The sequence below is a fragment of the Diabrotica undecimpunctata genome, chromosome 7 (genome assembly GCF_040954645.1).
Source record: "Diabrotica undecimpunctata isolate CICGRU chromosome 7, icDiaUnde3, whole genome shotgun sequence".
In the NCBI taxonomy this organism is placed as follows: Eukaryota; Metazoa; Arthropoda; class Insecta; order Coleoptera; family Chrysomelidae; genus Diabrotica; species Diabrotica undecimpunctata.
Window position 1 is genome coordinate 140,811,029 of NC_092809.1, and position 23,725 is coordinate 140,834,753.

Sequence of the window (23,725 nt, forward strand, 5' to 3'; positions counted from 1 at the left end):
TTTTAATCTTGAGTAATAAAGTTCTGCAATCAATATGAAAATGACCTTAATATAATCAAAATAAGTGATAGTACGGTGTAGGAAGCTTCTATTCATATATAAACTATTATATACATTTTATTATCTTTAAGCTTCACACAAGATGGCAAAAGTTCGCGCAAGATAGAAACTAATAAAGAAACAAAAACCTCAACACCAACTATTAGACATCCAATTATTGAAAAACGACACCATACATCAGACAGTAAATAAAGAATTAAACAAAAATTTAGGAAATATCGACCAAAATAGAATTAGCGAGTACGATGACATAAACGTTCTGTGGAAAACTATTAAAGAACAAATGAATAATGTAACGGAAAAACATCTAAAAGTAACACCTAGAAATAACAAACAGGAATGGATGACAGAAGAGATTTTACAATTAATGAACAAACGAAGAGAATCCAAAGGAAAAAATGACAAGGACGGAGAATACAAAAGACTAAATAGAATAATTCGAAAAAAAAAAATAACCGAAGCAAAAGACAAATGGCTGGAAACAAAATGCGTGGAAATAGAAGAACTACAACAAAGGCACGATTTTTTTAATTTACATAAAAAGGTAAAAGAGTTTACATCGACTACCAAGAGAATGACTTTTCACACCATGCTGAACACGGATGGCAAACTGCTAGAATCAACGGAAGACAAACTGAAAGAATGGGAAAACTATATTAAAATTCTTTTTCACGACATACGAGAAGAACCAAGATTGGAAAATAACAACGAAGGGCCAACAATTCTGAAATCTGAAATCATAAATGCAATTAATCATCTTAAAACAAATAAAAGCCCAGGTCCAGACGGAATATACCCAGAAACGTTAAAATTAATCAGCGAAGAAAATATCGAAATATTTGTCCTTTTATTCAATCGCATTTATGATACAGGTAAAATACCCCAAGATTGGCTGGAGTCAATATTCATCCCACTACCAAAAAAGCCAAACCCACAACACTGCAATGAGTTCCGTCTGATAAGCCTTATGAGTCATGCAGTAAAAGTCCTACTAAAAATCGTACATAATCGTATCTATAGAAAGTGCGAAACAATCATCGGAGACGATCAGTTTGGATTCAGAGCCGGCATGGGAACGAGAGAAGCCCTGTTCAGTTTACTAGTTCTCGCCCAAAAATGCTACGACCAACAGAGAGATATAGTTATATGCTTTATAGACTTTGAAAAAGCATTTGATAGAGTAAGACACGACCTACTATTAGAACGTTTGCAAGAAGTCGGTTTAGATGGAAAAGACATCAAATTCTTAAAAAACTTGTACTGGAACCAAAACGGCAGAGTTAGGATCGAAGGTTCCACATCCGCAGAAGTAGAAATTAGGAGAGGAGTTAGACAAGGATGTGTTCTGTCGCCTCTGCTGTTTAATCTTTACTCCGAGTTTCTATTTAAAGAAGCATTGGAGGATTCCAAGGATGGAGTCAAGGTGAATGGCGTAAATATCAACAGTATCAGATACGCCGATGATACAGTGTTAATTGCGGATTCCGACGTAGGTCTACAACGACTCATCGACAAGACCAACTCGACCTGTGAGCAATTTGGTATGAAAATAAACATTAAAAAAACCAAAGTGATGTCAATCCGAAAAAACCAAAACGTACCTCAACCTTGCACAATAAATGGGCACATTTTAGAACAGGTCAATAGATTTAAGTACCTGGGATGTTGGATCGATAGCAGCCTAAATCCTGATCTAGAAATAAGATCGAGAATAGAACAGGCCAGAAAATCTTTCGAAAAAATAAAAAAACTAATTTGTGATTCTCGAATAAAACTCGAAATTCGACTACGTTTATCAAAATGGTACGTCTGGTCGACTCTTCTATATGCAGTTGAAACGTGGACCCTAAAAACATCAACCGTAAATAAATTGGAGGCCTTTGAAATGTGGATCTACCGGAGAATGCTCAAAATTTCATGGACATCGCATACCTCAAACGAAGAAGTGCTGCATAGAATAGGAAAGGAAAGAGAACTTTTTAACACAGTAAAAGTTAGAAAAACATCATACCTAGGCCACATACTGAGAAATAATAAGTACCAATATGCTCAACTTATAGTGAAAGGAAAAATCGAGGGAAAGAGAGGCCTAGGAAGGAAAAGACTATCGTGACTCAGAAACATACGACAATGGACAGGGCTAAATTTTGAACAGCTAATAAGAACAGCTGAAGATAAAGAAGATTTTAAAATTGTAGTAGCCAACCTCCATTGAGGAGAGGGCACTTTAAGAAGAAGAAAGCTTCACACAATTGACAGTTGACACAGATTAGTTCTGTCATTAAGATAATATATATATATATATATATATATATATATATATATATATATATATATATATATATATATATATATATATTATTTATATATTCCAGCTGACAAATGACGTTTAGTCGTCATTTTCGGACTGAAATGCAGACGTGACAACAAATGAGAAAAATAGGTATTATATGACACACAACGATTGAAAAATAATATCAGAAGCTTCTACTTACTTATAGACTTATTTTAATACTTTCAAGAATCGCACAATTGACAGCTGACACGGATGAATTGCTTCAAGGCAGGAGATAAATGACAAATGGCGTAAATAATTATTTTCGAACGGAAATGCAGACATCACATGAAGATAATCACAATAAATGATAACAGAGGTATAAAATAGGTGATATATGATCCACAACAAATGAAAAATACTACAAACAGCTCCTATTCATATATAGACTTAATTTAATTTTATTACTTTTAAGCGTCACACAGTGGACAGCTTAAAAAGATAATGTTGTTTTTTTTTTAAGTAACTTATTACCTGTCATACACAACATAACAAGTTTGAAGACTTTCGTTTTTAAAAGTCAAAAATTGTTTGAAATCTAAGAAAAAGTTTATATATTTTTAACTATTATACTTTATTCCAATAAGTCATGCAAATTATGTACACAGAAGACAGTCAATTTGGCATACGTTTTCCATCACTTGATCAACATTCAAAACTCACTGTGTTATATTTACCAAAAGTTATTTCATGCATTATTTGAAAGAGAAGAAGCTAGTGGTTGAAGTAACCCTTTGTTCTAAATCACAATATCACATAGGCATATCATTCACTGAAGTAGTTTTAAAATGTATACAATGTTGCAAAAAACTTTATACATAGTTATAATAAATTAAATAAGTTCACTAAAATACTAACAAAAGTTCATTAAATCATCACTAACCAAAAATCAAGCCGGCTGAATGACATTTCAGAATGACAAATATTAAAATTAATTTCCCTTTTACGTAACAAATATATAATATATAATAAATAAATCTATATAAATAAAAGAATTAATAGTTATATTAGAAAATATGGATATAATATTCATCTATATTGGACAATAAATTGGACTGTTTGATTGCTGATGGAATAGTCAGGTGATGGAAATTTCATACTGTTTCGATTATATGTTATGTCATATTGTGTCAATTTCAGTAATTTATGGGGACAACATTAGTTTTCTTTGCAGAAATATTCAGTAATAATAATTCGTATTACCAAAAAATAAACTTATAAAATCGATAGAATATTAAGTAAAGTAATTAAAACAAATTTTAGTAGTAGAAACTTTTAAAATCGTTTCAAGCGTCTCTATCAAAGGTCTCTGTGCCTTTCTACATTCCTGACTGGAGCAAAATATAATAGAAAATAATTAAAAAAACTATTTGGGTCGTATTTAACTCTCCATTGTGTAAGTACACTTCAAGAAGCTAGTAAATATTGATATACACACAAAACTTTTGTTGTTGAATGCAATACAATTGACATATCAGTAAAAATTGACAGACGACATATGTATTTCTCGTTTTTCATTGTAAAATTTAACAATTATTGTAAAATAAAAGCTTGTGTGGACATCTTATTTACTGTAAAATAGCTAATTTATCTACTAAAAGAGACTACAGAGATTATAAACAAATATACTGAATATCAGTTTACAAAAGTCAACATTTTTGTAAATACTCGTTTATATAAGTACAAGATTAGGTTCAGGACATCACATAATAGTTTTAGACGAAGAGAGTCGATATAAATAATTAAGTAAATAATTGGAGTATTACAATAATAAAAAAAGTGACAACTCAAAATTATATAAGTATTTGCTGCTTTTTTTCAATTCCTTAAGCCTGTTCATGTTTCGAGTGATATAGCATGCCAATTATTGTGCATTTTCGTCGCGCAGGCCTTAAAACGGCTCAAGAGCGGTATTAGTTCAGTAAATCGCGGCAATTATACAGTGGCGGATGCAAGTCTATGAACGGTAGATAACACTAACGTTTTGCAGGGACGCCACTGATTTAATGCGAGTTTGCGATCGTTTTGAGCTTACGATTATAATTCGCTTGCAATCTCATCAAAATTGATGTCTGATGACAAACTATATTTTTAATTATTTGCTTAGCATCTTTTGTAGTCTACTTCCAAACATCTCGTCATGGTAATAATGAGACTCATCAAAAATTATCAATATATACAGAGTGGTTCGATTCATTATATTGTATAAACATTGAATGACGATAAATACTCCGAAAATAGCACCAAAGAACCACAATGTAGGCACAAACTAAATCAGAAACTGCATAGTTCTATTATAAAAATAAACAGATCAAGGTGTATGTATTACTCGGACAACTGGACTTAAAATTAGATAACAAATTTCACTAAATCGGAACGGGGTTCTCATCAGTCCGCTTTGTTCTTACTTTTTTTGGAGAAGAAGTTCAATTTGCGTTTCTTCTTTTTAATATCATCGTCTAAGATGGACGAATCGGTCGAACAGATGTCCTCTTCCACAGATGACGCCGGTTGTTCTTTGATCGTCATCTGCCGGATGGAAGACTTCACTTTGGCGGATTCTAAACTGGGCTCTGACATCGATTTGGATTTGGTTTCGTAAACTGGTGATCCTATTTCCGAAGATACCGATCTCGTCATCGTTTTGCTGGGGGCATTGGCGGTGGTCACGTTGAGTTGGCTGTGGCTGATGCTCTTAGGGTACGAAGTTAACTTATTCACATGTCTAGGTGGTGAAGGAATTTCATCAAACCTAAAAAAAAACAAAAAAATTGAAAACAATTGATAGTTGATTCAGAGCAATTAACTTAAAGTATGCAAACGAGTCATTAGTCGAGGATCAAAAGGTATTTATGACGTTCTATCGAAGATAGGAAAAGCACTGATCGACATGAAAAACAACAATTGACGATAAAGTCGGGTTTATATAAAGTAAAGACACAAGAGAGTTTTCATCTACATTTTCCCTATATTTTTATGCATGTGTAGTCAAATATTCACCGAGGAACTTCAAGTAATAAATGTTAAATAAAGAATGTAAACATAAAACGGTTTTATTAGAAAAGACAAGTAAATAGTATAGCATTCTTCATCAAAATCTTCATCGCAATGTTGCCGGCGTGTACAACAAATACAGAAAAGCCAGGATTCATAAGGACGATTTCTCAATGGATAAAATAATAAAAAAAAATAAGAACTAAAAAAGGATACAAAATAGGAGAAAAACAACTTAAAATAATCTGCTATGCAGATGACGCAATACTACTCTCTCAAAGTGAAGACGATTTACAATGTATGCTGCCCCGATTTAATATAACCGCCAAAAAATTTAACATGTTAATTTCCCCCAAAAAAAGACAATATGCATGGTTATAACAGCAAAATACTAAGATGTAAATTGGAGCTGGAAGTTCAGATAATAGAATAAGTGATGGAGTTTAAATATTTAGGCATCACATTATCCAGCTATGAAAAGCTGGAAACGAAATGGAAGATCAAGTGAATAGAGCATGCACGATTTATATAAATCGGCAATCCACTTGAAATAACAAAGTTTATTATATATCCAGAAAAACGGAAAATCTGACATCGACGTTAATACTACCATAAGATCGGCCGTATTACAAAACACTCTGTATACAAATCCCCTCTGTGCACAAATGTATACAAATCGTGCAAGCCACTCCAATATATATATATATATATATATATATATATATATATATATATATATATATATATATATACAGATTGAACCAATTTAAAACGGAACATACAATTTAATATATGTCTGTTTGAACTGCATTTGAAATAGTGGACCAATATAAAACTTGGACAAAAATAAATCCATACCCGGTGATAGACATTGTATAAAATATCGTTCAACTATCTGTCTCCTTTAAAGAAAAGAGGAGCTTGCCTAATAGTCGGAGAGATAGAGTCGAAATTTTGAACTGATCAGTAATATGACATTGCTCTATTGGAATATATTCATTGTAACTGGGTTAAGACTTTGCCTTACAGGCGGACGCCCCTCGTGGTACAGGGGGTAACTATACAGGGATGAAGTTGTCATTTTTTTCGGAAAAATTAACGGTCGATAATATGGCTGAACATTTGCCCAGAGTAAGATCTTGGTATAACTAGACGAAATCCCAAAGGGCGGACGCGAGAGTGGATACATAAGGGGTGGTGGACAGGGGTGAGGTTGCAATTTTTTGGGGAAAAATTAACAATAAGTAATATATCCGCCATTTTCATGGCTCATTATTTAGCCCCTAAAAACTCTAAATATAAAAGGGCGGACAGCTGGGTTGGTATAGAGAGCCATTAAACGGGGTCAAATGTACCACTTGCCTGCGCATTTTAGGTCTCGGTAACAATTTTCAAACTGATTTTATTATGATATTTTTATACCGATTGATTTGAAAATTTGTATGCTCACTTCTGTTACTATTCTGATAAGCGTCAAGTAGAGTTTTCCTCAAAATTTTCCAAAGTGGTTTGACAGCATAATAACTGCTTGTTTAGTCTAGTTTTTTCAGTGATTCTAGGGAACCTATTTGGGTGGAGTTTTGACTTGTTCTTGAATGAGTTCCGAATCCAGCAGCCCGCTGAAGTATTGAATTTTTATAATATAATTATTTGACAACCTTTTGTTAGCCAACCACCTAGAGCGGAGTTGAGCCGAAATACATTGATTTCGTATGTTCCGTTTTAAATTCGTTCAATCTGTATATATATATATATATATATATATATATATATATATATATATATATATATATATATATATATATATATATATATAACCTAAAACCGTTGAAAAACTTATCTGATTAAAAGAAAGTTACATTTCTACTACCGTACTAATATATTATAATAAAAAAATTTTCAAATCAATCCTCTACACTAAAATACACTATTTTCTATTTACATTGTACCAAAACACTTAATAACTACTCAAAGAACATTGGATGCATAACTGGACTAACACACAAGTAAATATTGGAAAAGGTGACCAATAATGGCATTGCTATGGTAAATAAATCTCTCGAAATTACAGTGGCGTCGAAACGGGGATTGATAAATTTATTATTGTACATGTAAATGTTAAATAAATATATTATTTCGTAACTGAAAGAAGATGCATCGAAACTATTCCTTGTTTATTTTTAATTTTGTACAACTGCAGGTACTATTGTCATCATTATATTATAGATATTATTTAAGCTTAATCTTCACTACAATTGGATCATAATCGCTAATAGTTTATACAAAATTGTTACTACTTGACTGATCCATCCAGAAAACAGCTCTTTATAGGGAAGTATAAAGAATTCTTTTTGTAATTGGTATATATTTTTTTTTTTTATTGTCCAAAAGGATTGGTTAACATCAAAACGTTTTCGGTCTTATCAGACCATCTTCAGTGATATTTGAACACGTGCCAAAAGCCACTTACAGCTAGGTACCCATTTAAAAAGTAAGTCTTTTTATGATTGAAATTATGTATGGTATACAGCTAACCACTAAAATTATCCCTTGATAAATTAAATTGAATATTCTACAAATTTCTATGTATGTTTTCCATCTTGTAGCAAATCTTCCTTTCCGTCTTCTTCCCAGCGGGTCCCAGTCCAATATTCTTTTCGACCATCTATGCTCTGGCATTCTTTATACATGCCCGTACCAGTGCAGGGCTCTGTTTTCTTTTGTAATTGAGCATTCTACTTCCATTCTGTTCCATATTTCCTCTGTTCTTATTCTATTCATTTTGGTGATTTGTTGACATCTTCTTATAAAGTCCAGTTCAACTGTTCTGATTTTGTTTCATTTCATGACTATGCTCTGAAAGATTCTTTTTTGTTTTCTTTGGTTAGAGTGTTGTTCCATATCAATCCATGGAGTGCTTTCGTGACTTGTTTTCCCAGTGCTATTTTCATTTATATATCTTTCATACAAGTACCATCTCGGCTTATCGTTGATCCTAAATATTTAAAAGTCTTCATCATCAGTTGGCGCTACAGCCCTTCGTGAGCCTTGGCCTGCTTCAAAACATTCTTCCATCCTTCCCTATCGAATGTCTGTCTTCTTCAGCCCCTCACTCCAATCTCCCTCAGATCTTCCTGTACATCGTCCGATCTGAGTTTAGGTCGCACCCTTCTTCTTCTTCCGACCGGCCTGTTTAGCATAGTTATTTTAGTGGGATCACTCTCATCCATCCTCCGCATAACGTGGCCCACCCACCTTAGGCGGTTTATTTTGATGGTCTTCACAATATCTGCACCACCAAAAAGTCTATAGAGTTCAATGTTATATCGCCTTCTCCACAGACCCTGTTCGTTTACTCCGCCATATATGGTCCTCAATACTTTTCTTTCAAAGACTCGCAGTAACTCTTCATCTCGTGTCGTCATTGCCCATGTTTCCGATCCGTATGTGAGCACTGGGCGTATTATTGTTTTATAAAGTTTGCACTTTGTTGGTATTGACATACTTCTCGCTCTTAGTTGAGGGACCAGGCCAAAATAACAGCAGTTAGCCACGCATATTCTTTTTTTTATCTCGTTGAATGTGTTATTTTTGTAGTCTACCAGTGATCCTAAGTAGCAGAATTCTTCTACCATTTCTATCGTTTCGTGTTGCACCTCTAAGTTAGTTTGTTGAATTCTTGATATGGCCGGCATATATTTAGTTTTCTGGATGTTAATCAGAAGTCCGATGTTTTCTGCGGCATTTTTGATACGTGTGAAAGCCTCCACTGCTTCATTTTGGGTTCTTCCAATTATGACGATATCATCAGCGTATGCCATTATTTGTCTAAAAGTCTTACACCTCCTAATAGTCTCTTCTTCTAAACTTAAGTTTAAATCTAACCTTGGATCCAATATATAAGTATTCGGTCTTTCACATATTTCTTTTGAGTCCCCATAGCTCATATTGTTCCTTTAATTTCCTTATCATATATTCCATATACTCCCTGTCTTGTGCAAAAATGACCTGGTCATCTGTAGTGAATGTAATATATTCTCTTGTACTGGTATGTCCATTGTTCCGCATTTTCTATACCATATCTTCAAAGCTTGGTCTATATAGGTGTTAAAAAGTGTAATTGATAGACCACATCCCTGTTTGAAACCTTTGGTTGCGGTGATTGTTTTTGTTATTTCATTGCCTAACGTTATTTACACCTCTGTTTTTTATAGTCTTTGTGTTATATTCACCCATTTCTCTCTAACGCGCATTATTCTCATTGCTTTCCACAGCTGCTTCGTGGGCACGCTATCATATGTTTTGTCCAAAACGATAAACGTCATGGTTTCAATATTTTTCTTTGTTCTTTCCTATCACCTGTCTCATGATGAATATATTATCTGGACACGATCTGGTTTTTCGGAATTTGGCTTGTTCTTTGCCATAATGGTCCATGTGTTGCTGTTGTCCATGGGAAGTTTTTTAGACAAAAAAAAATGACAAAGAAGACATTTTCTTGTCAGATAGACATTGTCTATATAGTATCTCGGTCGTGCAATACATTTTTTGGTTTATAGAAAAATTGCCTTTGTTTATAAACTGCTGAAAAACTAAGGATACTGCTAATATTGAACTGAAAACATTGCCATACAAAATCAGGTTATTTTCAGTCCAAACGGAAGTAAATAAACCCAGCAAATGGTTTTTTTTATTGATAATTGTCAGTACAAAACCTAATACGAACACAAGAAAGAGGGCCAACGGGGTCAAATCGCACGATCTATATGGCCAATTCACATCACCTCCACGTGAAATTACCATGTCTTCAAACCGCTCGGCGCGTGCAGTATATGTCATTCCATATCATCTGTTTCAGACCAACAGAAGTTGGCAATCACCGACGCTCTTGGATCTCATTTGGATTGGTATTGTCCTAAATTCGCCAATTCTGTTTGTTCACGTACCCATTCACCCAAAAATTATCCTCATCGCTAAAGATTTTTCGATGAAAATTAGGATCAATTTCCAACTACTCCAGATACCTTCAGCGAATACACATTGTCTATGGTCATTTACCTTTATCTCCCGGGTCAGATAAATTTTGTACACAAGTCACGACGCAAAATTGGCCAAGCTGTGGTTTGTACAAGCAATACATGTACGTGTGCTGATTCATTGTACTCAAATTTATATACCACACTACGAATAGTCTTCTCGGCAAGACGATTATGCCGACCGTAAAATACACGAAGAGTGCACGGGTTTTGCTACAACAAAACACTCATTTTTATAAAATAATATCATTTGCACATGCTGTTGTAAGCTATATCCATCCATAGTGATTTGGAAAAACAGACTGAATAAAAGGTAGCCATTTTGACAGAGGTAGTTTCACAATATGGCTGCCACCAACCGTCAAAGTTTGGAAGAGCCAAATGAATGAAAAAATCTAGATCTATTATTTTACAGGAAGTTAACATTTTAACGAAAGTATTACTTCATCTTTTAAAACCTTAGGATACTGTGTTAGAAATTGGTAGAAATTTTCAAATATTAATACACTTATTATTCTATATAAATTTTTATTCGAAGCAAATTAGAATCTGCCACCTTAACTTAGTCACCTACTTATCAAAATACTATTGACCTCGTAGAAGCGGTTCAACTAATCCATTTTTTTTTCACGAAACTTTGGGTATAAAACATATGCACTATTAATTGTTAGTTAACCTAAAAATAAAGAATTGTCTTCTATTTATGTTTGACAATTAATTTTGCTTTACATGTAATCTTCCCTGAACAGGACAACGAAAAACCACACATAAAACACTTAAATCAATAGCTCAAGAGGCAAAAACTTACCCTTCATCGCCAACCGAAAAGTGGATGTTGTTTTTGCTTCCGATTTTCGCGTCACTGGTACCGCTTTCGTCTTCCTGCTTACTGGTCTCGCTACTGGAGGAATCCCCGTCTTTACCATAATACCCTGCACAGATACATCACCGTCTTACCACCGTGTTAGTAATATAACATGCAGTTTCTCCTTGAGGCGCATATTTTCCCTGATTTAGTTTAGTAAATTATTACAAGAACTGTTTTGTATCAGTTAGTATCTTTAAGGGTTATTCTCGGCTGTTATAAAAGTTTATAGACGTGGCAACACGGTTGTAGAAACATCAAATCCGGTAAAGGGTATTTACGTTAAAAATGCAGTTTTTATATATTAATACGGAAAAACTTTATAATTTTATTTACAATTCCTTAATTATCATAATAATCACATAAGTTGGATATAAAATTAAACTCAAATAGGTATACAGTGTGTAAAAGCCAAATGGAATAAATTCATTATTTAGGTTACTGTACATATTTATAAAAAATCCCGAAACACGTCAAATTTAAATTATAACTTGACATTCTTTAACGTGAAAATGCAACGACTACCTTCAACCCCCTTAGAATGACAGGTACAACCCCCAATTTTTAAAATAGGAAGTATAGGCTTTTGATATATTGTTTGAAAGGTCTTTTCATTCTCCATTCAAAAATGTTGTCGCTTTCAAGTTTATTACGATTAATTAAGATAAAATAAATTAAAATCATGTGATTACCGAAATTCGCTAAAATATAATCAAAACTTATTTCCCGTTTAGGTCTTGATAATGAGAAAGTGAACAAAAACCATAGCAATGTGGTTTTTAGATGGTAACCATTAAAAAACCTTAAAGAATTTCCGTGGCAACGTTATTTTAACACGCATTAGTAAATTGTTTTATTTAAGTTGTCAGTATTTTAATTTAAGTAAAAAGTTCGTTCAATTCAATTCTGAAAAATGGTTAGATTAACGGAAATGCATAAAATAACAGTTTTACAAACGATTGGTTACGGAGATAACACCCGAACACAACAAGAAGTAACTCGCCTATTTCATGAGAAATTTCCTAATTTACCGCCTATATCCCAAGGAACAATAAGTAAAATAGAGAAGTAGTTTCGCGAGTTTGGTCATGTAAGGCAGATAAAAAAAGCAGCTGCCAATGCACTGAGTGATGAACTCAAATTAGATGTGTTGCTTGAGTTTCAGGAAAATCCACATGCATCGAGTAGACAGGCATCCACTACATTCAATGCTAGCCATACATCGATAGTAAACATATTAAAAGAAAATAAATTGCATCCCTATAAGATGATACCTACTCAGGAGCTCATGGAAGACGATTTTGATAGAAGAACTTTTTTTTGTGAGCAAATGATGGACATGTTGGATAACAATATTATCCAATTAGAAGACGTTATGTTTTCTGATGAGTGTACTTTTTCACTTAACGGTCATGCTAATCGGCAAAATTGCCGCTACTGGGCCACGGAAAATCCTCACTGGATGAGAGAAGAACACACTCAATACCCTCAAAAGGTTAATGTTTGGGCAGAGATTGTAGGAAACAATATCATTGGTCCCTTTTTCATTGAGGGCAACTTGAATGGCAACAATTATTTGGCACTACTTCAACATGATGTCATTCCAACGTTGGCAAATTTATATCCTGATCCAGGAAACCCTCAAGTTCCAGCGAATACGATACGGTTTCAGCAGGATGGAGCACCACCACATTACCAACTTAATGTCCGGCAGTACCTCGATACAATATTTCCCAATCGGTGGATAGGGAGGCGAGGATCGATTGAATGGCCAGCGCGATCACCTGATCTTACATTATTAGATTTCTTTTTATGGGGATATGTGAAGAGCCATGTGTACAAAACTGAACCTTCTGATTTAAATGACTTAAAAGAACGAATAACGCTTGCGATTAGGTCGATCACGCCTGTTATGTTAAATATTGTTAGAAGACAGTTTTATTTGAGATTAGGATGTTACCAAGACGTTCGCGGTGAACATTTTGAACATCTACTTCATTAACATTCATAGTTATTTTTCGTGTTCTACATTTTATTACGTTTTGCATTACATTTTAGTTTTTGATTGTATTGTAGCGAATTTCGGTAACCACATGATTTTAATTTATTTTATCTTAATTAATCTTAATAAACTTGAAAGCGACAACATTTTTGAATGGAGAATGAAAAGACCTTTCAAACGATATATTACAAGCCTATACTTCCTATTTTAAAAATTGGGGGTTGTACCTGTCATTCTAAGGGGGTTGAAGGTAGGGGTTGCATTTTCACGTTAAAGAATGTCAAGTTATAATTTAAATTTAACGTGTTTCGGGATTTTTTGTAAATATGTACAGTAACCTAAATAATGAATTTATTATCTGTATAATAGATAGTAATGATTCGCAAATGTAGTATGAGGCAAATGTTTGCGAACAGAAAATCGCGTATGAAATCGGGCAACATTGTCTATATTTCAGTTGTGATGCAACTGCATTTTCTGCGTAAATACCCCTTTTATGGACCGCTTTTTCAATAAAAGACTCTTGTCATTATTTTAAAAATTTTGAAAAATTAAGAAAAACTATTTTATTTTATTTTTATCAACAGAACTAGTTCCAAATACAACTTAAATCCGTATTTTTAGAGTGTTTTTTTTAACATGTTTTAGAGCCTCTTAAAAACTGCAGACATGTGTCTTTTCATAAACAAACACCTGAGTTTAGAATACTTATTGTATTAAGAGCGTAGGCGCAAAATTTCGGGCCAATGCTTTTTAAATGCACTAATTTTTTTCGAATCCAAAAATGACAAAATTAATACATATTTTTGAAAAATTTAAACACAGAATGAAAGATTACATTATTACCGAGGGCCGAAAGTCCCTTAGAATAAACAAAAAGTTTCTTTTGAATGAGATATTTGAAATTAAAAACCACACTTAATTTTCTCTTTTTTTTTTCACCCCTGTAACTTACTAAAATAAACATTATGGAAGTTTTCAGGGACTTTCGGCCCTCGGTAATAATATTATCTTTCATTCTGCGTTTAAATTTTTCAACAACACTTATTACTTTTCTCAGGATTCGAAAAAAATGAGTGCATTTAAAAAGCATTAGCCCGAAATTTTGCGCCTACACTCTTAAGTATTCTTTATAGTTATAAATGCTGTAAACAGTCTGTATATAAAAGTACAGTAACAATTAATATAAAAAAATCTAATATACAAGTAGTATTAAACCAAAAAACTATTGATTTCTAAATGGTTAAGTGACAGTCACCGATTTACTATATTTTATGAATCCGTTGTAAAAGTTTACTATAAAAACTTATGTTATGGCATAGATGCAATCATTTTCTTTAAATCTATTAGTTCCGTGTCGGTCTGAGAATCTGAATCTGCCGTCAAATGTTTGAAGTGTCCGACAGACAAACGTTCGAAGAATATTAAAATAACACAAATTTTACCCTTATAAAATTAGTTGACTTCACGAACTGCATTAAGATGATTCCGATCGGTGTTTAAGATTTAGTGAAATCATCACTGAACGAATTATCGGCAATCCTAATTATGTTTTTAATATTTGTTTTTCTGATGAATGCTTCTTTCACCTAAATAGTCAAGTTAACAGTCATAACTGTCCTAGATGGACAACAATCAGAAAATATTTCATTATTTAGACACCCAACATTCACAGAAACCAAACGCTTGAAAAGGAATTTTTGGGGCTTCAACATCAATGATTGAACAAGACGACCGTATCGCGAAGAAAACTTAATTTTTTCACAAGATGGGTCTTTTCCTCATTTAGCTGTAGGGGAACTACTGAATGGCTTACACGTTGACCAGATTTGCCTCCATTGGACTTTTTTGTCAATACATATCAGAAAGGATTAGAACAACAAATAGACAACTGGAGAAGGAAGACCTGAACATCATCGGAGTATACGGCCAGAAAAGAACGAGCCTCAAACAACAAGGGAAACGTTTAATGGCGAATTACAAACAGGTAGTAGATCAAGGCAAAGTGAAGATGATAATATTGGGGATTTTAACGCTCGAACAGGCGATCGTAATACCCGGAAATGAACAAAAACATAACGAGAATGTTTAATACGAAAATGGAGAACAGAGTTTAAACTTCTGCACGAATATCGAATTTAGAATAAACAACACAATAATAGAATAAAAGGGAGACAAATCGGACCCCAATAATTACAGAGGAATTAATTTATTAAACACAACACAAAAATTAACAACCAAAGTGATGGCAACCAAACATGAGGCAAGTGCAAGAGAAATCATTAGAATATAACAAACCGGCATATCTATGTTTGGTGGACCTTGAGAAGGCATTTGACAGGGTCAAATTAAAGGACGTTATCCACTTATTGTACGCAAGAGAGATACCTCTAGGAAAAATCAAATCGATCGAAAATATCTACCAAAACAACAAAATAAAAGTAAAAGTGGAAGAAGAACTAACTTACCCTATTGAAGCTGGCAATGGGATAAGACAGGGAGATTCCCTGACTCCTCTATTGTTCAACCTATTGTTTGATTAACATTTGCAAACTTAATACATCGAAGATATAGCTATATCTGATTTCAAAAGGAGTCGGGGGTTCTAGGCTAAAAAATCTTACTCTCGCGATCTTAAAGAATCAGCCTGAGCAGAGTAAGCCTGAACAGAAGAATAAATGTAAGAAGCCCCATGGAAAGATAGAGCAAAGTTTAAAACCAAACAGGCAATAATACCTAAACACTGGAATGAAGACAAAGAAGAGATAGCTATACAGTAGTAATATCGATAAATAGTTAATTTATTGTAATATTGCACCGTTTTTTGCTTTTTAAAGATATTATTATTATACAAATAATTGTTTTCACAACTAATACCTTACTGAAATTTAAAATTTGTATTGTAAATATATTTCTTAACGTTAATTTACACGAAACAATTTTAACTTCAATCGAAACAGGTTAAGAACAGATCTATCTGCAACATTATAGTCGTTAATGGGGGCAGTAGCCACAACTGTACATAATAGCGTTAATATGTTATGTTTCTTGTTAATATTGGCAGTAGTATTAGCAAAGAATATAGACGCATATGCGTCTATATTGGTATTAGCTTATATAAATCATTAACAGCCATTTTTATTGCAACACATAAAGCAAATCAATGCAACGATTCTGGCCGGTTTCACAAACGACTGGTACTCCATAAGTAAAATTCAATTTACAAATCAAAGACTGAAAAAGGTGTCACAAAAGCTGTAACTTTAAGTGTCTTCTTAATAATAGAGTTCATAAATTACTTTCTCATTTTTTAGTACTAAAAATATTCGAAATATGTTATATTTTTCATACTTTTTAAACTATAATCAAACATCAGAGAATTAGAATTATTTTTAATTTTCTTAGTACATATATTATTCGCAATTTAGGTGAAGGCGAAAGATATTTCGTCATTTTCTTTCTAAAGCATGTTTGTCTACCTGAAGATGATGAACGCTAAACAGTACGAAACTAAGTGTCATAAGCACAATTGTTTTGCTGCAAATGGCGAAAAATTATGTTTTTTGATGCTGGATTATCCGCCAAAATGAAATTAAGAAAAAGGTAACGTTGGTGATTATAGAATGGACTCTATTAGTTATTATTTTAAATTCCTTAGATGCATTTTATTAACATATAACATTGAATTTACAATAGAAAAAATATATATAAAACAAAACTATATTTCGTCATAGTACATAAAAAGAAATAGTAGTGCAAGAGAGATAGGGCAGCGGGGAAGTTTGTTTGGACGATTCCAGTCGTACGTAATGGCGGCGGCGCTACAGTCACTCTAGGTGGGGGTATGAGACGCATGTGCCGTGGAAGAATTGAAGTTGAAAAATGAAGGTTGGTGTTGTGTTGGTCTGTTGGTATTGTATTATTTGTATTGTACGCCATTGAAATATTGCAAGTTGAATTTTGTTTTGTTTTGTCTTTGTTGTAATCATCTTATTGATTGTTGATCGTTAAAATGGAACAAAATAAAAGAAAAGAAAAAGCCAACCATGTTGTGTTCCTGGTTGTAAGGACCACACAAGCAGTAGATTTCGTTTTCCAAATCCGAAAAATGAAATGGACACGTTGGAATGGTTGAAAGTAATTAAGAGAGGAGTATTAAACAATTATACACCTCTTACTGTTTACAATAAATTTCGTGTTTGCTCTAGACATTTTACAGACGAAGATAAAGTGGATTTTTACCAGCAATAGGTAAGCACTGTACCTCATAGCAAATGTTTGTTAGCAAACTTAAATTAAATAATATTTTGTATGTTTAAACTGTTATTGTTTAAATTAATGTTAATCCTATCATATGAATCTTACTTATATATTTTAAAATCATCAAAACTTATAAATCTAATTGTACTTAATTGTATTCCGCAAATATGACTTTGATTTTTAATATAAGTATTATGAATATTAATTGTAGTTAATTATTATAAATTTTGATGGGCCTTCTGGGCAACATATTATTTGGGTTCATTTCTGATGATGATAAAGATCAAGATATCTAGTACTTGTTTATTTATTAGTCCAACAGATTTATTTATTGGTTATGTTCTGTTAAAATATTGTATTTAAATTTCAGGCTCTCAGAATGCAGCAGATATTGAAGAAGAAGAAACTCAAACTATAAGGTTTATTGACGTACATGGTAATATCAAATATTCTATATTCTTTGGTAATATATTATAAAAATATGTCTTTACATTTTTCATTCAGTAAGTGTGCCAGATGCTATAACCACTTTCAAAGCTTTGCTTATAAATAATTTTATATCTTTTCATTCACCTGAAAGCAATTGTGAAAATGATGTTAGTGAGGGAGCATTAGATGCATTAGGTTTTTTTTAACAGGTGAGGTATTACCAGGTTGTAAACCTTTGGCACCTGAAGTGAACGTTTCACTTCCTCTTTCAGTTTCAAATGTTATGAGAACTCAGGTGGGAAGGTGTACTGTAACCTATGTTGCAGGATATGTAGCAAAGAAAGTATTGAAGGTTTCCTGTGAGCAATGTAAATATAATATGTTATTTAGAGTAAAGAAAGAGGATACAGATTTCATTGAAATTGAATTGTTTAAATTTTTCACCATTCAACTGTAAAATCCATTCAAATACAGGTATAAATATATGTAAATTTATTGTTAGACTTTCTCTGTATATGTGGTGTAAAAGTGGAAATGCAATTGTAAATGGCAGAGACCAGAAGTTTATTAACTTAAAAATAAACCAGACTACACTATGATAGATCCTATGAAATTAGTAGCTCACAGAAAATATGAAAGTAGGAGAAAACAATTTTGTAAGTACAGGTCATAAGTGTAATTAAATTATTTCCAGTATAAAACTGTACAATTTGTATGTTATTCATTCTTGTTTACAGTTTCATATTTCCATTTTGTTGTAAACAAATAAAATTGTGTTTTCTATTTACTGGACTCATATGGAATCTTTAAAATTCTTTTTATTGTTTTACATATATCTTCATCATCAAACATTTTCCATCTGCTCCTGAATCTAGGTCTTTCACAATTGCTTTCATCTGTATCTACCTTGTCTTATAGAACAAGGGTGAACAGTTTGGGAGAAATGCTATGTCCTTGTCTCGCTCCCCATTGTAGTACATAGTTACATATTTTACTTTAATTATACATAATCACATATTTTCCTTTTATTATACATAGTTACATATTTTACTTTAATTATACTTAGTTACAAATTCATGAAATTCAAAGAAATTGCATATAATTTGTGAACACTGTGTATTTAAAAATTCTCCTTTGATGTAAGTTCTGGAAAGAATGTTACTTACTCTTTGTTTACAAAGGTTTTCAAAACATTTTAATTGTAAATGAATGAGATATTTCACTCGCCATTGTAGTACATAGGTACATATTTTACTTTAATTATACATGGGCACATATTTTACTCATAAACATAGTTTATTTTTTATTTATATATGTTTGTGTGTAAAATACATTAGATACATAATAAATCTCTAACATATACACACACACACACACACACACACACACACACACACACACACACACACACACACACACACATATATATATATATATACACAAACATACAAATAGCATAGCAAGACTAAAGAGCCTCATGCTGCTCTGCACTATTCAGTAAATATATAGATGAAACTAGCCTCCCATAGCACATCAGCGTGGTATGGGGGGGAGGGTGAGGAAAGCCTGGGGAGCATTGGGGCTCGAAGGAGTGGTCCCTAATTTACTAGGACCAATCTTTCTCACCTCAATGAATTGTATGCCTGAATGTCCATATGGGTATGCAAGTCTCCGCAGGTAGGGCTTACTTATTTCGGTTGCTGCTTGTGTGTAATTCCATATATCATTTTGCAGGTTGCAGTGAATAGATGGTTAAGTTCAGAATGGAGCCTAGTTTCGTGGATACAGGTGAAGACCACCACAATGGCAGTGATGACGATCTTTATAATTTATTATATCTCTGTGATTCCTCAAATTTTATAAATTACAGAAATAAATAAATTTTTAAGAATATCTGTTTTTTATGTTGATGTTTTAATGTAATGGAAAACAGATATAGTCACAAAATAATAAATAAAAACTTTTCCTGTGCCAAAACATATGTCTCTATCTGATATGTTATACATTTATGGTATACAAAATTGCATAAGTGTATACTACATTTTTGGACAGAGAATATATTTTGGCATAGAATAAGTTTTTATTTATTATTTTATGACTATATTTGTTTTCTATATAATATTCGGAACATTTTGAATTTCCCGCCAAAAATTCAGAAATTTATTTTTTGAATTTCCCGCCTAAAATTCAGTATATCCTTTTTGAATTTCCCGCCTTAAATTCAGAACCTACATTTTGAATTTGCCGCTAAATTTTTAGTTCCCGATTCCGAACTTATTTGGCGCTAGAAACTCTCTCCCCACTTTTTCTCCGGCACTTACCTTACTAGGGGGGGTATATACTATGTATTTCGTCGCTTCCTTCGGGGCGGATTCTCTCGGGGTCGAATGCGCGCTCACCTCTGTCATCAAGATTGCACCTTAAGCTTGAGTCGTCCTAGCATCGCACAGGACCGTACTTAGTTTCTGAACAGGTCAAATCAGGAATAAATTACAAAAGGCGGGAATGGACAAAAGAAAGAGAAACTAAACGGATATCTAAGAGGATATTTAATAAGAAGAGGGTTTATGATCTGCAAGATAATTAAAGAAATTATTGTAATTTCGAGTTCAAAAGGAATGTGAATGTGTTAATAATCATAATTATCATCCAGTTTCCTCCACTGTGAAACATGTGCCTCTCTTCAAAATAACCTCTTCTGTATGGATTCATCCGTTTCTATAAATCAAAAATTATTCTAGAATTATAAAATAAAATCCATCCGCTCCATCTACCAATTCAACACCCTTCGTCAAGAATCTTCGCTCCAGCTCCCACCCAAACGTCACGTCAGTGAACCATGTCACCACCGAAGGTATAAATTAGCTTAATTAAGCCTGATGATCTTCAATTTAATCATGAAGTTGTCAAAAGAAGTTTAAATACTCTGTTACGCAGGCAACAGTATTGATAGCTCAAGGTGAAGATAGTCTACAAAGGCGGTTCACTGGTATTAGTATTGGATTTTACGATGTTTTACCACACGTCTCACGTCAAATGTCACGTTTTATGTCCAAACGTCACGTAATATGTCAAAAATATCAAGTTTCTTGTCAAAATTAATGTATTAAAATGCCATGTAAATTTTTGATTAGTATTTTTATAGTTGCATCCCTTACCCTTCTCTAATTCCAACGCTACCCCATATGTTGTGCTCGGTGTGCCTTGACCTTGTAAAGAGTCAAAACATGAGCAGAATGAATCTAAGCGTTTTCTTATGAAATTTATCATGGGGAAATATCGATGTTGTTCCAGGAGCAAGACCCAACCCAACAGAAAACAAATATCGTAAAGAGTATAAATGAGAAGATACTAAACAGAAAAAAAAAATGCAATAACCATATAAGTAGAATGAAGGAAACCAAGTGGTCAAAATTGCAAGAAATAAATAGTAGAAGTATCGACCGATCGCGCAAATAAGATATAACTAGTGCTATTTGTCATATTTTAGGTATTTTGGATTCTAAACAACATTAATTTTAGATGTAACATTCTTCAATCTAGCGATATCCTCCATATCTAGGAAATTTTATGTTTATTTGGTTTCTTTCTGTTGTTTTTTTGTATATTCGTCCATATATATATTAAAAAGATATTTAATTTTCAGTTTTAGTTTTCACAATTAAATATCTTTAATTACACTGTTGTCCGATGCTGATTATTCCCTCTATTATTTTTTATTTTATTCAGTGAACGTACTAATGCATGTATAATAAATTATAGCGACATCTGTTATATGATTTAAGAAAGTGTTATCCACTCTAAAAATATTTAACTATGGAATTCAACATCTAAATTCTTATCAAATTTCATTTAACCACTCGTCTATTGGCCTATTTAATTGTTTAATTTAAAAACTATCAATCATAACATCAACACTTAAGTGTCTACGGTTGCAAAATGACAACCAACTTTAGGTTTTAAAAAACATGACAAAAATACCAATAAGGGTTAAAGAATGCTGCATATGCTGCTAATAACAAGGGTTATTAAACTGCGACAGTAGTAATTGAAAAAAATTATAAAAAAATAATTTTTTTATACTATTTTCTCTGTAAATCGATTAAACTGTGCACCCTAGCGATGTTGTAAGGAACTACTGCTGCTACTTACAAAAACAGTATACTTCTTTTATATGTCTCTCTCTCTCTTTCTCTTTTTCTTGCTGTCTTATTCATAAGTATAGAAGTTTTTTGAATTTTTAATGCTTTACGCTAATAGTCACTTCATTTATTTATCATAAAAACGGAACATTACACTTACCTAATGTATTCTCCGAATTAGACATTCACTACTAATTATTTTTACCAAAATATCACAAGTTTATACTATTTAAATATTTATTCTAACCGTGAAGGTCAGTTAACTGAAAGTATAAACTATTTTGTATACGATTCCGTCATCGGTCATGTTTTTCTTTTTTTTTTTTTTTTCGTATCTATAGCCAAAAAACTTTTTTAAAAAGATCATTGGTATCGATTTAATAAACTCCTTATGTCCTTATTCTATTTGTAACGACGTATTCACATGATTTACTCCATAAACACTGAAGCGACAATCAGCGACATGTAAATTGTTACGTTTTTGTTTGAAGAATAAATCTGACGCAATTGTCTCGTATTTGTTTTTTGGCCTCCATATTAAAAGAGAAAAAATTGTTTATCTAACGAAACGCAAACTTTGATAATAGAGATAATTGTAAACATTTAGTGAGTAAAGCAGTGCCTTCTTAACCATTAGCGGGCGAGCGAAAGAAAATTGTACAAACACACGGGTGAGGCAGGTAAGGACCAAACTCAAAACTTTGGAAAAAAATAAAAATTAAATAAATTTTCTTAAACTAGTTATCCATTGATTATTTCTGTAGCGTTTACTGAGTCAACTTAATTGCGATATTCAAGATTTGTTAGAAATAAACAAGCATACAAAAATTTTTAACATTCTTGGACTTTTTGCTTTTATTTTTAGTTTACAACAAAACATTTTCAGTATAGTATGTTTATGACATTCTATAAGGCCAAAATTGACGAAATGCCACTGAAGATGATCTAGGAAGCGAAAGTACTTGGGCAAGATTTAATTAATAAACAGTGCTCGATATCTGTCTTTTATTTTATCAAAGTTCATCTAGATTTATTAGACCAATGATCAATTCATTCTTTAGTGCATAATCTCTTATGACTTAAATTTCCAGCTCTGTCTCCCAATCTATGCTTGTTTTCGATAACTAGTATATACTTTTTCTAGTAAAAATTGAAATAACAAAAACCTATATAGCTTCTATCAACAATATTCTTTTGTAAAATATTCGTAATATATAATTATGTACATATATCGTCTCACTGTTGTTGAATGTTTATTCTAATAAAATGCTCCTTGTATAAATTTTTGCTGACTTCGCAATGACCCAATATAAAATTTGGTAACTTTTCACCTTTCATGGTCGGTAATTATGTTAACTGTTCGAATTTTTTAAGAATATTTTTGGAGTAGCTGTATGTACGACGGTTCAAAACAAAGAATATTGATATCAGGGGCAAGTCTTTGAATAACAATTAATTTTAGTGGACGTGAATCAATCTACTACCGAACCACTCTTTTACAGGGCCATATAAGAAATTACGAAGCAAGACTCTTTCTGTATAATTCGTTAGGTGGATTGAGCATCTCAATGTTAATGTTGTAGCTTAAAAGTTCAGGTAAAA

The 23,725-nt window shown here is 32.6% G+C and overlaps 1 protein-coding gene and 1 long non-coding RNA gene across 3 annotated transcripts in view; one reads left to right on the forward strand and one right to left on the reverse strand.

The window, feature by feature from the left end:
* Positions 1-2,416: 2,416 nt before the first annotated feature.
* Positions 2,417-23,725, reverse strand: part of LOC140445918 (stromal interaction molecule homolog) — a 101,895-nt gene continuing 80,586 nt past the window's right edge. Inside the window, exons 9-10 of one of the 2 annotated variants that reach the window (XM_072538357.1) lie at positions 11,234-11,357; positions 2,417-5,147 (exon numbers count right to left, since the gene is read on the reverse strand). In XM_072538357.1, coding sequence (XP_072394458.1) covers positions 4,784-5,147; positions 11,234-11,357 — 488 coding nt within the window. In that variant the 3' untranslated portion in view covers positions 2,417-4,783. The remainder of the gene's footprint in view (positions 5,148-11,233; positions 11,358-23,725) is intronic. The other variant, XM_072538358.1, reaches the window with a different exon arrangement.
* LOC140445916 (uncharacterized) lies at positions 16,732-19,874 on the forward strand. Its single transcript, XR_011951451.1, has 2 exons — positions 16,732-17,543; positions 17,923-19,874. It is a non-coding gene; the product is annotated as an uncharacterized lncRNA (long non-coding RNA).